The sequence below is a fragment of the Perca fluviatilis genome, chromosome 2 (genome assembly GCF_010015445.1).
Source record: "Perca fluviatilis chromosome 2, GENO_Pfluv_1.0, whole genome shotgun sequence".
NCBI lineage: Eukaryota > Metazoa > Chordata > Actinopteri > Perciformes > Percidae > Perca > Perca fluviatilis.
Genome location: NC_053113.1, coordinates 45,590,354 through 45,607,168, shown reverse-complemented (window position 1 = coordinate 45,607,168; position 16,815 = coordinate 45,590,354). Strand labels below are relative to the sequence as shown.

Genomic DNA, 16,815 nt, shown 5'->3' with positions numbered 1-16,815 from the left:
ACACAGGGATAGACACACAGTAGAGGAATAGCTAGACGTGTCAAATATCTTGTATTTAATAATATTAACAACATAACCGATCCCCCCCCAAAACAAAAGATGACATCCGATTTGACATTTGTTTTGGTGACACAGCTGAGAAGTGGCAGGCGGTCTACACCATCCTGGAGGCTTTCGGCAACAGCTCCACCTCTATGAACACCAACGCCAGCCGCTTCTCCCACATAGTGTCCCTCGACTTTGACCAGGCTGGCCAGGTGGCCTCCGCGTCTATCCAGGTAACACACACACACACACACACACCAAAAAGATTAAATATTTGGGGATTTGGGCAACACATACTTACAAGGACCTCTATAAAGCTAACCTCCTGCCCTTGATAGAAGGTCTGAAACGGGATATCAAACACTGGGACCTGCTGCCCCTCTCTTTAAGTGGTAGAATTAATACTATTAAGATCAATGTATTGCCTAAGTTCCTATATATGTTTCAAAATCTTCCTATCTTTTTGACCAAATACTTTTTCAACTCCATAGATAAACTTGTATCAGCATTTATCTGGAACAACAAAAATCCTCGGATTCGGAAAAGTGTATTACAAAAGCCTCACACCTTAGGCGGCATGGCACTCCCCAATTTTATGTTTTATTACTGGGCGGCAAATATTAGAGGACTGACTTATTGGATGAGGTATAACGATAGCTCTGACACCCCTAAATGGCTTAGATTGGAGAAAATTTCCTACACACACACACACACACACGCACACACACGCACTCTCTCTCTACTGCTCACTGGCTTACATTATACACAGTTATTCCTCAAAGGAGTTTGCTACTTATTGTATAGCCTAACACATTTTACTTTAAAGTGCTCATATTATGCTCATTCACACACACTTGGGCTGAATGATTTGAGGAAAAAATGTAATTGCGATTAGTTTTTTAGCTAAATATTGCACCTTCTACGATCATGTTACAGTGGCGCTCATAAGTTTATGGACCCATGCTAAAGTTGACTAAAAAGAGGAATAAAAAAAATCATCTTTTGGAAATTGATCTTAATGCCTTAATTATAATAATAAATTAAAAATTAGGAAAAATCCAACCTTTAAGGACACCAATTTTCTTTGTGAATGAATAATGTATCGTAAATAAATAAATGTTCTTCCTTAAAATACAGGGGGCATAAGTATACACACCCCTATGTTAAATTCCCATAGAGGCAGGCAGATTTTTATTTTTAAAGGCCAGTTATTTCATGGATCCAGGATACTATGCATCCTGATAAAGTTCCCTTGGCCTTTGGAATTAAAATAGCCCCCCCACATCATCACATACCCTTCACCATACCTAGAGATTGGCATGGGGTACTTTCCATAAGATCATCTCTCAATGCAAATCAAACCAGCTATTAGGCTAACAGAAATAAAACCATGCCAGTCTCTAGGTATGGTGAAGGGTATGTGATGATGTGGGGGGGCTATTTAATTCCAAAGGCCAAGGGAACTTTTAGTCAACTTTAGCATGGGTTCATAAACGTATGAGCACCACTGTAAATAAAGTCATGCAAAATAAATGAAAGATCCACTGAAAATAGGACACTTCTGTAAACAATTTGTGATATGTAACAGTATTCCAGCATTTATCTTATAAAAAACAGTCAATATAATACTAAAAAGAGGAAGACAATTTTTTACACAAAATGTTAACACCAAACATTCAATTAATCACGGTCTTCACAATTAGCTAATCCCATTCTTTCAAATCTCGATTTCCATTTGAAATCGATTAATCGTTCAGCCCTGACCCATAATCTCACACACACACACACACACACACACACACACACACACACACACACACACACACACACACACACACACACACACACACACACACACACACACACACACACAGTGAGTATACTGAGGGTCTCCTCCATGTTAGACGATGCTGCTGGAGAAACTGCGGGTGAGCAAACGGCCCGAGGCAGAGTCCACCTTCAACGTCTTCTACTACATGATGGCCGGAGCCGACAGCAGCCTGAGGTGAGTCGAAAAATTCTGCATGGCAGTGTCTCATAATTACAGTATGAAAAACAAAATTTGCTGTGAACCTAAATTGATATGCGGGCCGGATCAAAATTAGCAAGGGGCCGGATTTGGCCCCCGGGCCTTGAGTTTGACACGTGGTTTACTGTCTCTGTTGCCAGTGAATCCCACTAGCAAATTTGTCATTCAAAGTTTCTTCAGTTTCTTTGCCTCTTCCATGAAAATGTACAGTATGCATGAATTAGCAGTGCAAACTGTTTTATTGGATGTCCATTTCTCTTTGGTACAAGACCACTCAAGATTTCAGGTTCTCAGGATTTTGGGTTTCTTTTAGCGATGCAACTTTGTCTGAAATCACTCCTTTCCTTTCTATTCCTGATATACAGTAATTAACACTCTGTTAACTCAGTGTACTTTAATGAACAGCAAAATGTCGTTTCAGGCTTTTGAATCCATATCATTTGGCGTCACAAATGTCCGATAGTGTTGGATAAACTGAATCAAAAGACAGTGTACAGCAACATCCAGAGGTGTTAGCTTTTCACTGGCTCATCCCACAATGTTCCCTCTCTCTTTCCCTCTTCCTCTCTCTACCTCTCTCCCTCTCTTTCTCTCTTCCTCTCTTCCAGGACCGAGCTGCACTTTAACCACCTGGCTGAGAATAGTGCTTTTGGGATCCTACCGCAGTCTAAGGTAATCATGCCAGAGGCTTTTATTGAGATCTTTCTTTCTTTTGCTTACGGTTTCATTTCATTTTATGTTTATTTCTGAGCCCTATATTGCAGCTCGGTGAAACAGGATTTTTAAGGCGATATTGATATTAATATTTAGTATAGTTTAAAAAAACGTATGAAGATACATATACACATTTTTGATGAGGTTCCTTTTTTATTTTTATTTTTTTTTACAATTGCAACCAAGAAATGTACTGTACTGGGCAAGACGTGTGACAGCTGACAAATTCCCTTTGATGACACTGTTTTAAACCATTTCTTGAGCATTTCTGTACTTTAATTTCTTGTAATTTACTGGCTCACATATACGCAGATACCAATCTACATGCAATATTGGCCAGTTTATCGTCGAGCTCTAACCTCTTTAGCAATGTTTTTTAAAGGCAAGGACCCTTTATCTGAGAGAGACAGAGCAAGGACCCCTACTACATATTTTATAAAATGAACTTGCATATTAAACTGGGCTTAAAGCCTATATACCAGGGGTCACCAACACGGTGCCCACGGGCACCAGGTAGCCCCCAAGGACCACATGAGTAGCCCTCAGGACTGTTCTAAAAATGAAAATTGAATATTGATATTATCTGTTTCCCACCTTGTTAAGTCATTGTTGATAATTATTGTGAGAAATCATTAACATGATCAGTGTCTTCACATAGATGAGCATCATTAATCGTTAATAATCATAGATAACTAAAGGCAAACTGAGCACAATTGTTATTTCAGAAGAGTGTATCAAACTGGTAGCCCTTTGTATGACTCAATACCCATGAAGTAGCTCTCAGTTTCAAAAAGGTTGATGACCCCTGCTATATACAGTACATAGTACATTTTTAGTGCATAGAAAACTATAAGCTATAAAAATAACTGTTGGAAGGATTTTATAAATGTTTTTTATTTCAAACATACATGTGGCAGAGTGAATCCTTAGGATTAACTGTATATGTGTATTACTAACTTAGTGACTATATTACCTATAGGGCAGTAAGCCTATTATTAATGTGTTTTTTTCAGAAATAGGCTGATTTATATTTGCTAATAATATGTTGGATTCATGTTAAAGCTGCAGTAGGTAAGATTGTGAAGATCCAGGACTTTGCCAACAAATTTGAACATCGACAACTTCTCAGTCCCTCCCCCCTTTCTGCTGCAGCCCAAACCGTCTCCTAAGCCCCTCCCACACAACGGAGTTTGACAGAACTGCCGGCATGTCAGACAGACAACATGTTCAATAACTAAACACCAACACAACGTTAACTTTACTCACCAACAGTAAAACGATGCTAACTAGCAGGCTACCGTTAGCCATTTCAGCATCACATCAGACCGACCACTGTGCAAACGTTACTATCATCCTCACCAATGTAGCTTTGTGGACTTTTGACTACTAATAACCAAGTGAAAGATAAATCATTCATGGTAATTATGTTACCTGTTGAGAGGAAATGTGGCTACATCTGCATCGTTCTTCAGATCTTTAAAATCCTGCAGCCACGCCACCTCTGAAAAGCCACTCCATTATTCACAGAGTTTTGGAAAACCTTTCTGCAGCTGGTGCGCAGGGAGGGGGGAGGGGAGAACGCTCTTATATGCGTGTGCCTGAGCAGTGATTGACAGGCAGATAGACCCGCCCCCTGTGGCCCTGATTGGAGAAAATCGACCGGGAGCGGTGGAATTTTGCCAATGGCACCACAGGCTGTAGGAGGTGCCAGAGGAGTTTTTAATTCATGTAGTTCTACTGGAACATAGATTCAGTTTCAGCAAATATGACAGAAAGTTAGTTTTATAAGACTTACCTACTGCATCTTTAAGACATTTTTTTTTTTTTTATTTTATTTTCAAAAGTTGCAAAGAAACACCCTTCATTCATTTTGCCAGATGAATGTCTAGTAATGTACTATTACATAATTCTTTTCCAAGTTAGACAGTGTGCGGGAGGGTCTTTGCAACCTTTGACCTACTTATCCCCCTCCGACGCACCTGTTTGATAGGCAAAGTATTTTTAATTTTTTTTTAAATGAACAATAATTTGGTGCCACCCCCTTCATTAACTCTGAGGACACATTAGGGGCCCCGGACCCCTGTTGAAGATCTCTGCTCTATGGTATTTGTGGATGAACTAAATGAATGGAAGTAGGAGTTTGCTGCTACAACATTTCCACTTCCTGTCTGGGATCTCTAAAGTTTGATGTGATCACATCCTCCCCAGGCTGAAGACAAGCAGCGCGCCTCGCAGCAGTTCACCAAGCTGCAGGCAGCCATGAAGGTGCTGGGCATCTCCGGGGAGGAGCAGAAGGCCCTCTGGCTCATCCTGGGGGCCGTGTACCACTTGGGGGCCGCAGGAGCCACTAAAGGTAGGAACTCCCTACTGACTGACTGCACATACATCCAATCTCCAGTACGTCACATCTCAGGAAGATTATGCTTACTGGTCCTTACATGATGAGAACATTAAAAATAGAACGGGACGTGCTCAACTCACTTAGATACTTAGAAAGCTTTGAATGCTGGATGCTGGATTCTAAAAGTGAATAATCATAAATAAAGCTGCTAGGAAAGCACTCCCAATTTGATAGTTTATTGCCACACAACGGACGTTTCAGGCAGCGCCCTTCCTCAGCGCGTGCAAAGACCATTACAAACAATACTCCACACACAGGTGGGTTTAATTATCAAACCAACAATGTTTTATTTCTCTGAATCACTACTTTATTGTAATGCAGCTCGCTCTCTTCAGTCACTCTCTAGCTCGCTCCCAGCACATACCGTGATCGAGGCCGCTCGTTGAGCCTCCGTCTAAAACTCCATTTTAACCAGCTGACTCGAGCAGCTGACTTCTCTATTGGCTGTTGAAACCATCCCTTACGTTCTAAAACCAGCCTCTTGAGACTCGACCAGCTGAGTCGCAGCGAAGCCATCAGCTGGTTTGAGTCGAGCTGAGACGGGCCGGTTCAGACCTCTGCAACTTTTTCCCTGCAACCATCTTAAACGTTTTCGACTTGTAGCCAATCTTTGGTCTGAGCTGGGCTTTAGAGAGCGAGAGAACAAACCAGAAGAAAGGCCCACTGAGATGGGGACAAACCTACCCAGAACAGTGAGCAGATGAATCCTTCAGAGGACCTGGCCTGGCTCCTCCTCCGTAAATGAGAATAAAAAGTGTGTGTTCTTGTCTTGTAATGGTGAATCAGACTAATGACACAATCTCCAAAACACTTTGTTCATTCCTTTCACAAAACTGACACCAAAGACTAATCTTGGTTTTTCATTTGAGTGTTGAATGTAAAGCCTGCTAGATGAACTAATACTTTAAATAGACGAAAGAAATGCATGTCATCTCCTTTGTCTTTCTCTAAAACATATCACCTCAGGCTTTCCCCCAGAAAAGTTGTTTAGCCCGGTGGCAAGTGTCTTTTTTTCCGACGAGGGCCCAGAGTCCCAGACTGATGGCAGCATTAATGTAGAGCCCAATAGTTTTTATGTGATAACAGAATAATGGACGGAATTGCGAAATTGAGAATTTAAAAAGACTATAAGGCAGACTCCATAAAGCCCTAAATAAAGTCAGTGCTAAAATCTAACTGGAGATTTGGAAATATGGCTACGTCTTAAGTTTCCAACTGAGCCTCCCCACTGTAACTGTAGTTGAAAAAAACATCATAAAAATACATTACAAAATAATTCCCAGTGGCTTAGGCCTGGTGGGGGGCAACACTATTGATTTTTATCTCCTGCACTGGTCCACGCTCAGTATACTTAAAGCAACACCTAAGCACTTTTCCTCTTCGGCCCCCCTACACATTTTGGAAGCGGAATTGTCCATTACCGCTGTAGTAAGTTTCTTATGTCACATTCGAACTACAGATCCGCTACCCGATCTGGCAAACTTGCATAGTGCAGTTATAGCCGATAGAGGGCAGCAAAGCGAATGCAGAAGTGCCGTTCACCCTGTTATGAGTTGATGAACCACTGAAACGATTTTGGAGACATTATTTTAAGGTACAAAATAATCTTTGTGTGACGCTTTAAGGGATTGATGTCACTCACTGTGTTCCATCGCCTTTTTTTAAATGACTGGGCAATGTTGAAAGGGAAAGACCAAAAGCACTGGAAAATCAATTTACTCTGCAAGCTGCTTTCATTCAATTAAGAGTTCAAAGATAGTGGGCATTAGTACTCACTTTACTATTCATTAGGCACGTCAGGAAAAATGTCGGCCTCTTGCTTTTTGCAGAGGCGCATTAGATTAATTGAGGATTCCAGAGAAGGGCTGGGTGTTCAGTGGATGATAACACAGTCCAGTCAGACCCCACCACTAACTACAGGGTCATCAGAGAGTGACTAAACATCACTCTGGCACTGTGACAACAGCAAATCATTTTATACCTCGTGGGCAGAGGTGTATAAAGTACTAGAGACCCATACTTGAGTAAAAGTACAAATACTCTATCAAAAAAGTGATATTTGAAGTGCTCTTTAAGCACCACACTTAAGTAGAAGTACTAAAGTATTCAACATTTTTTGTATTGCAAGTAGTTTATTTTAAAATGTACTACTCAAGTACTGAAAGTAAAAGTACAAGTATTGTGTTATTTAGTTATTAAAGAAAGCAGTCAAAAGTTTGAATATCATATTGTTTATATTATGTCAAATGTTTAGCCAAAGGAATTAACAAATATTAAATATATTATATTAAAAATAACAAATAATAACAAATACTGAAATAAAATGTACAATTATCACACTGTGCAAGTAAAATGAACATCCTCTCCAGCAAAGTAACGATTAAAGTCCCAAAAAACGTAAAAGTTAGCAAGCTAGCAAAATACAGATAAACTAGCGGTTAACGTTCAGTACTCACTGCAGACTGAAACAACTCAGGAATAGCTTCATCTGCTGCAACAATAGCTAAAGAGAAAGAGTACAAACTTACATCGTCTCTGACTTCTGAACAGGCAACCGCCGTAATGAAAAGAAACACGACTCGATCTCGGGGATTTCTTCTTAAATTACTTAATTAGCGTACGTAACTAACGTACACACCGTAACCTACACAGTCTCCATAGCGTGAGGACTTCACAGCAGTAACGAGTAACGATGCAGCATATAAAAAATGTATCGGAGTAAAAGTATTAAACTCATCGAAAACATGTACTGAAGTAAAAGTGGAAGTAGGAGAAAAAAATAATACTCCAGTAGAGTACAGATACAGCCTTTTAGTAATTAGGTAGAGTAGTGAAGTAGTTCTACTTCGTTACTATACATCTCTGCTCATGGGTGGTGTTAAAATTTGATTTGTAACAGTGAAACCAAGAGAAAAGAAGAATTTTGGCCTCACGATTTTACTCTGAGAGTATTTTTTTTTTACATTGTAAATGCAACTTAATACATTTTCACCTACATTTTGGTGGAGGGCAACACGTTCTTACTCTTCCTTTTTATTCTCATATCTCTGTCTCTGGGCACTCAATTTATTTATTTCCCCCAGCAAATTGATTCTCTGTCCTGCCAACCATGTATTCTTTCCCCTCAGATCATTACTTCAATATTTAATGACAACATGGCCCTGCTTAAATGACCAGAAACTGCTAAAAATGAAATGTAAATCCTTCCATAACAGCAAAAAAAAAAAAAAAAGATCTGACTGGAGTTTACTTTCTACCAACTGCCACTAGGTGTCAGGCTTGGCATGTGGATGAACGCACTCTCGGCTGGCAGCATGCTGACTGCCACAACAAGCAGGACTAGGTGTTTTTCCATCAGATGCCGTTAACATCACACTGAATTTTCATTTTGTAGAGTGGAAAATGCTGGTCACCAAATTTCAAAAACACATGTTCTCACTCTAGTGGGATGTAACCAAGTTTTGGTTGTATTTGTTCAGGTTATGTCAGGGATTTCTGAGAAGTGTTTCCAGTATTTCCAGCAAATGTTGGAGCCTGGCTGCAGGGATTTGTGCACATTCAGCCACAAGAGCATTAGTGATGTTTCAGCGTTCCAGTGTATCCCAGAGGTGTTTGATGATTTTGAGGTCACGATTCTGTGCAGGCCAGTCAAGCTGTGTCACACCAAACTGGGCAAACCATTTGTCAATGGACCTGGCTTTGTGCATGGTCATTCTCATGTTGAAACAGGAAAGGGCTTTTAAAGTGCCACAAAGTTGCAATCACAAAGTATCATTGATGGACTAAGACCAAACTAAGATAACCAGAACCGTATGGGCTGAAATATGTGCCACCAGAAATTGAATTTGAATCATTTATATTTGAATTTGAATTGCTAAACTTGAATACTTGCATTGAAAAACTGAATTTGAATCACATAATTTGAAATTGCATTGTTTAATTTGAATCATTGCGTTGAAAAACTGAATCTGAATAGTATAATTTGAAATTGAATTTATTCGTTTGGAACTCAAGTCCAATAAAATGTGATCCTCACTGAAAATTCAACTCTCTATATATCTTCACATTCAGTTCTCACAATTCAAATTCAGTTCTCAAAATTGCATTTGAAGTTTATGTGACAGACATCCGGGTAGTTGAAGGATGAAGGAAGAGAGAGTTCAGTGGCGCAGCTACACAGGACTCCTCTTCGGCCAATCAGAACCTACGTTTTGGAGCACAGTTCCTGCCATGAAACGAGGAAGAAGTGCTTGCCTTGACCCGTCTGTCACAGTAACTTGAAATGTAATTTTGAGAACTGAATTTGAATTGTGAGAACTGAATGTGAAGATATATAGAGTTGAATTTTCAGTGATGATCACATTTTATTGGACTTCAGTTCCAAACGAATAAATTCAATTTAAAATGATACTATTCAGTTTTTCAATGCAATTATTCAAATTAAACAATACAATTTCAAATTATGTGATTCAAATTCAGTTTTTCAATGCAATTATTCAAGTTTAGCAATTCAAATATAAATGATTCAAATTCAGTTTCTGGTGGCACATATTTCAGCCCATAGAACCGTACTTTGTGCCTTATCGTGAATCCACATGGCTAGATTCCACTAGAGGTAAGTACAGTAAGACAATGTTGATTTGTAATTTGGGTGAACCAGCCCTTAAGGATTCTTTTTGCTTTTGCTGATTTAGAAAATATGGTAGCACTGGATTGGAGTTAGCACATACATGTAGTCAGTAAAGGTCCTTTAAGTCAAGCAACACATTTACAGACTTGTATGTACACTCTGAGTTAAACCTAGTACAGTCTACATGACTTTCGTCCACAATTTGTCTGTACCAGACAGATCTGTGAGATTGGACCCCAAAAAACGGAATCACAATTATAGGTTAACTACTGTTTTTTTTCAACCTATGTTTTTGTGTCTAAGTGACTGATGGGAACAACAATCTTTTGACATTGGTCCAGTATTAAGTGAGGTCGCGGCAGTCGGGAGTGGTCAAACAGGCTACAATGTACTGTAAGATATAAGGAAATTGTAAAGCTTGTATTTACCTTCACAAAAGTGCTCGTTTAGCCGCTGACAGACTCCGATTAGTATTCTATGTGTCTGACAACAAGAACATTGTAGCTTGTTTAGCCGCTGCCGATTGCAGCGTTCTTGCTTAATACTGGACCATGAAGCATTGAAAACTTTGTAAGTGTACAGACAGTTTATTAAAAAGATAGATAATAAAGACAGTAGCGTTCACATATACATGCAGTAGCCATCTTGGGAAAACATTCACAACCAGTCGAACGAAAGGCTGCGACTTATTGCAATAGAAACCTTTTTGTGTTAGTTGAAGGAAAATATCAGTAGAAAATATCATTTTAAAAAGAAACTTTTTTTTTTTTTTAGTTCTGCCTTTTATATACGTTTCAATGTTCAGTTCTTTCAATAAAAGAAAGTTAGAAATTATTTCTATTCGTTTGTTTTAAATTCAACAAGCAATTTGTCATATTTTAGCAGAAAGCAGCAGAACTGAGTACACTTTAAAGCTATAGTGTGTATAGTTTCTGTCGTCCCCCTTTAGGAATTCTAAGTAATGACAACAAAACTGTTGGTGCGTCCACGTGATACAAGCCTTCCGTGATTGCGCAGCACCCCCCCCCTCCTCCTCCACACAGTGTAGGTAGTAGCCAAGGAGGACATGGAGGATTAAAAAACACAATGGACTCTTCAGAAGAGGTCATTATCTTCACTCGAGTTCCTGTGCGCGAAAGTCGCTGGACGCCACAATCTTGTGAACATAGCCATACTGAGAAATCCAGAGAGAGTTATGTGGAGCCGATAGTCTTAATTAGCTTTTTATCAACTCATTAGGCAATGGCTTGAATGTAACGGACGTTCATTTATATCAAAAAGTTACGCACTAAAGCGGTTTATTTGTCGCAAGTCATATCCGTATCGCATATTTCCTCATATGGCGCAGCCCTACCATCCACTGATATAAACCAGGGGCTCGACCCAACAGTAACGTGTCTAACCTCTTCCAAAGCATGATGGTGTTTTCAGTGTTGTTTAATGCTCATGTCATGTTTTCCTGTGTCTGTGAATTGATGAATCTGTGACCTGTGTTATCTCTAACCCCCCCTCTCTCTGCTTGCATGTTTGCATGCTGTGCCCTATCAAACGCAGTCGGAGATGAAGGTAATGGAAAAACAACACACGAGTTGTTGACAGTTTTCACTTAAAAAAAAAAACTTTATTTCAGAGGCTCTGTTTGTATTTTGTCTTAATGCCTTTATCATTCCTTCCAGACTTTAAGACATTAGCATTTTTATTGTTTCAGCTCCTCCCTCCCCTCCTATCTTCATCTCATTTCTCTCTTGTGTTTTCGTGTTTGCCTCATGACGACTCTCCGCGCTCCCTGTCTCAGCCTTTTTCTCTTCCAAGACATGAAAATCACAGGGATCAGAACTTTGCTGTCCCTTTTTAAACAGCTATGTCTGATGCCTCCCGATGTTGCCCACATTCAACTCCCGAGCTGCTTTTACATTACAACACATTCTCAAAAGCAAAGTAAAGCTTGTTCATTTCCACTTCTCTAGTTAGTGCTTTGACTTTATACCACAGAACTTGTATTTCCCAGTTTCCCTTGTGTATCCCCATGAAGTCTGTGCTTGGCAGGGACTCCTGTTGATTTGCTAGCTGTGTGTCTAAGCTCTTTGATTGGCTGGCTGTGCAGGCTGTCATGTTGCCTTGTGCCCTTTCAACACATGGGCTTTGAATCGCCTCCAGACCAAATGGAGAAGCACTCCTAATACAGACTGATAGTCAGGGTATGATCAACAGGAATTAGCACAAACCTAAATCTGAATTGTTAGATTTGTAATCAATGTGTTTTCCACCACATACGTCAGAAAACACCCAATTTAACTGTATACAGCTTTTATTTCATTTGCTCAAATGCCTACAGTAGTAAACGTACGATGGCTTTTGACGGTTGTGATTATTTATCAGGGAGCTGATTTCCTCCTCACGGTTTACTATTGCACTTCCATAAGTTTGGGCAAATGCAAGAAACAGATGTAAAAAAAAAAAAAAAAAGAAAAAAGATGGTCAAAAAAAAAACGGTACAGGTCCATATCTAGACATGTAGTATCTCATGTCGGTTAACCTCCAAAAATTAGATCCAACACTTTTCATAATTCCGCTCGATCACATAGGGTACCAGTCAAAAGTTTGGACACACTTTCTCATTCAAGTGAATGGCAAAGTGTGTCCAAACATTTGACTGGTGCTGTATTTTGTCAAAACTGTCCCCAAGCCCACATATTCAACTGACGTTACTCAGTCATCTTCTCAGACTTAACAAAACAGAGCCACAGAAGACATTAAACAGCTTTTTTCACAGGCTGAATAGTCGTCCTCATGACTAGTAACTTGACTTTGACATAAAAAAGTGGAGTTAAATACACAGCAGAGCTCTTAATGTCTCTAGCATTAGAGATGACAAAAAGTCTTCAGCATTTTTAATCAGAGTATATATATTTGAAGGGAGATATCCAATGCAGAAGCATCAGTCATTATTATTATTATTATTATTTAGCCTCTTTAGATAGAATCAAGCATAGTCAATATAGAAAATGACTCTCTCCTCCTCAATAGCATTTAAAGCTACAGACACAGAAATGGTACATCCTAAGGAAAGCTCATTGTGGGACTGGCTCTAGTGGCTGTAATTCTGCACCAAGGCTGAATTTTGGGAAAGAGACTTCAGATACAGTATTAGAGGACCACTAAGGCCTATATAAAAGAGACTTCAGATACAGTATTAGGGGACCACTAAGGCCTATATAAAAGAGACTTCAGATACATTATTAGGGGACCACTAAGGTCTATATAAAAGAGACTTCAGATACAATATTAGGGGACCACTAAGGTCTATATAAAAGAGACTTCAGATACAGTATTAGGGGACCACTAAGGCCTATATAAAAGAGACTTCAGATACAGTATTAGGGGACCACTAAGGTCTATATAAAAGAGACTTCAGATACAGTATTAGGGGACCACTAAGTTCTATATAAAAGAGACTTCAGATACAGTATTAGGGGACCACTAAGGTCTATATAAAAGAGACCTCAGATACAGTATTAGGGGACCACTAAGGCCTATATAAAAGAGACTTCAGATACAGTATTAGGGGACCACTAAGGTCTATATAAAAGAGACTTCAGATACAGTATTAGAGGACCACTAAGGCCTATTAAAAGAGACTTCAGATACAGTATTAGGGGACCACTAAGGCCTATATAAAAGAGAGACTTCAGATCCAGTATTAGGAGACCACTAAGGTCTATATAAAAGAGACTTCAGATACAGTATTAGGGGACCACTAAGGTCTATATAAAAGAGACTTCAGATACAGTATTAGGGGACGAACAACGGTCTATATAAAGAGACTTCAGATACAGTATTAGGGGACCACTAAGGACTATATAAAGAGACTTCAGATACAGTATTAGGGGACCACTAAGGTCTATATAAAAGAGACTTCAGATACAGTATTAGGGGACCACTAAGGCCTATATAAAAGAGACTTCAGATACAGTATTAGGGGACCACTAAGGTCTATATAAAAGAGACTTCAGATACAATATTAGGGGACCACTAAGGTCTATATAAAAGAGACTTCAGATACAGTATTAGGGGACCACTAAGGTCTATATAAAAGAGACTTCAGATACAGTATTAGGGGACCACTAAGGTCTATATAAAAGAGACTTCAGATACAATATTAGGGGACCACTAAGGTCTATATAAAAGAGACTTCAGATACAGTATTAGGGGGACCACTAAGGCCTACAAAAGAGACTTCAGATACAGTATTAGGGGACCAACTAAGGTCTATATAAAAGAGACTTCAGATACAGTATTAGGGGACCACTAAGGCCTATATAAAAGAGACTTCAGATACAGTATTAGGGGACCACTAAGTTCTATATAAAAGAGACTTCAGATACAGTATTAGGGGACCACTAAGGCCTATATAAAAGAGACTTCAGATACAGTATTAGGGGACCACTAAGGCCTATATAAAAGAGACTTCAGATACAGTATTAGGGGACCACTAAGGTCTATATAAAAGAGACTTCAGATACAGTATTAGGGGACCACTAAGTTCTATATAAAAGAGACTTCAGATACAGTATTAGGGGACCACTAAGGCCTATATAAAAGAGACTTCAGATACAGTATTAGGGGACCACTAAGGCCTATATAAAAGAGACTTCAGATACAGTATTAGGGGACCACTAAGGTCTATATAAAAGAGACTTCAGATACAGTATTAGGGGACCACTAAGGCCTATATAAAAGAGACTTCAGATACAGTATTAGGGGACCACTAAGGTCTATATAAAAGAGACTTCAGATACAGTATTAGGGGACCACTAAGGTCTATATAAAAGAGACTTCAGATACAGTATTAGGGGACCACTAAGTTCTATATAAAAGAGACTTCAGATACAGTATTAGGGGACCACTAAGGTCTATATAAAAGAGACTTCAGATACAGTATTAGGGGACCACTAAGGCCTATATAAAAGCATCCAAAGAGCACCATGTCATGGGACCTTTAAATGTTCTTCCAATTTTCTGCCACTTTCAATGGGTGTATCGACATTAATGTGCAGCATGGCTAAATTGGCTGTAGTTTAAAAAAGTAAGCACAGACAAATTAAAAAAATGTATCATGTGTTATCATGGACTAAAATGGTCCTCTCTCCATTTAGGAATCATTTCCCACAGCAGGGTGAGCATCAAAGTCTGTCAGTTGTAGTCCACTCCTCTATACATGGATGCTATGTGATGGCACCATGATGTACAGTACGCACACAGGGAATCAGGCTGTTTGAACAGTTAGAAAAAGAACTAAATGTTCTTTTGATGGAATCTCAACACATTAGCTGTCAGTTTTCACACAACTCCCACAGTCGTTTTTTCAGTATCCAGACAAAATACCTTTCACTCCTGTCAGCAACAGACAGAAAACATCTCTTTAGGACATACACACATGCTGTGAGGATTGCCTATCAGGGTTAAAGGCTAAGACTATGGTTGATGCTGATTTGTACTTTTACAGTGGGTTTTCAGTTCATATTAGCTATAGCACAGAAAAAGCCAAAGCTTTCTGATGTATCTCAATTTAAGCATCCTTTTTACTAGTGCTGGGACGTTATCCTTTCATCCCGATCAGATTTTTTTTCCTGATACTTGGGTGCCGATTTGTGTTGCGATTTTCATTTGTTGCGAGTCTAGAAGTATTGCGACTTTCTTTTCCTTTTTTAACAAAAACAAAAGTTGAATAATACACTTCTAGAGACAGTATATATCATGAAAATTCTAAAAAACCTTTTCAAAGAAGAATGCACATCGCAAGTCAGTCAGTCAAGAAGATAAACATGGATTTTCTGCTTTCGCTTTTGTTTTGCTGGAAACAGATATGACGTAGTCAGCGTCAGCGGTACCGTATAAACAGAATATATTTAGGACATTCATGGGTAAAACAGTATCCATTCTGTAGAAAAGAATTGTCACACAAAAAATCAAGATGCGTACGAATTTCAAATTTGTTCCCCCACCCCTACTTTTTACCCTGTTCATCCTCCAGCCTCTCTATCTTTCTATAGCTTTCATCTTTATTATCTTTATTATTCTTCCTCAGGTCCGTGTTGCATATCTTTTTGTATTTTAAACATTTTAACTTTTTCTCTTTTAGCGGGACGTAGGCAATTTGCCCGTCATGAGTGGGCCCAGAAGGCGGCCTACCTGCTGGGCTGTACCTTAGAGGAGCTGTCCTCCTCCATCTTTAAGCACCAGGCCAAAGGACTGCAGCACTCCACCTCCTTCAGAGGGGGGCCAGACGAGGCCGGCCAAGGCGACAGCTCAGGTAAAAACCCAAACTGAGTCTGGGATCTCCTTTGTAAGATCATGTGCACACTAGTCTATATCGACGACGTTTCGTTTATGATATAGTTCCGGTTCGGCCGGGTGTCCCTCCGAGCTAGAACGGACAATCAATTTATATTTATCTTTCTTTTTGAGTAAAATTCTCATCACACACTCGACAGCCATTTTAATTCCAGAGCTCACCTCCCTATGTGCCCATGTTCCACCAAAACAAGTTCCTTCCCAAGGCTCTTTTGCAGCGGCACTGTACCTTCGTCCGGCACTTAGCACCGCCGAATGGTGGCGATCGGTTTAAAGTATGCAAATAAACCAGAGCACGTTTTTCTCCCATCCCGGAGTGCTGTGTGGACTAGCCAGACCCTCCTCCGCAGCGCTGTGGAGGAAGGTCTGGCAATGCCAGACTATGTGCACACTGACATGTTGGCTTTTCACTGAAAATCTGATGTGGTCGGTTGTGGTTGCCCTACCCCTGGTATGATGAACAGTTTAGATAAGTGCATTTTAACTGAGATAATAGTTCTGCACCATTGATGAAGACTGGATATGGGAAGCTCTTGTCCTGATAAGATCTAGTCTAAAATTAGGATTTAAATCTGGGAAAAAAGAAAAAGAAAACTACTAAGAATGTGACCAAACTTTTGATGCCAGCTTTTGATAATAGGC

At 39.6% G+C, this 16,815-nt stretch overlaps 1 protein-coding gene across 18 annotated transcripts in view; it reads left to right on the top strand.

The window, feature by feature from the left end:
* myo18ab (myosin XVIIIAb) overlaps window positions 1-16,815 on the top strand; it is a 168,488-nt gene that overhangs the window by 56,856 nt on the left and 94,817 nt on the right. For 16 of the 18 annotated variants that reach the window (XM_039791360.1, XM_039791353.1, XM_039791346.1 and 13 more), the window contains 6 exons: window positions 136-278; window positions 1,950-2,050; window positions 2,683-2,746; window positions 4,997-5,141; window positions 11,374-11,385; window positions 15,962-16,132. In XM_039791360.1, the coding sequence (XP_039647294.1) occupies window positions 136-278; window positions 1,950-2,050; window positions 2,683-2,746; window positions 4,997-5,141; window positions 11,374-11,385; window positions 15,962-16,132 (636 nt within the window). The remainder of the gene's footprint in view (window positions 1-135; window positions 279-1,949; window positions 2,051-2,682; window positions 2,747-4,996; window positions 5,142-11,373; window positions 11,386-15,961; window positions 16,133-16,815) is intronic. The other 2 variants (XM_039791290.1, XM_039791256.1) reach the window with 1 other exon arrangement.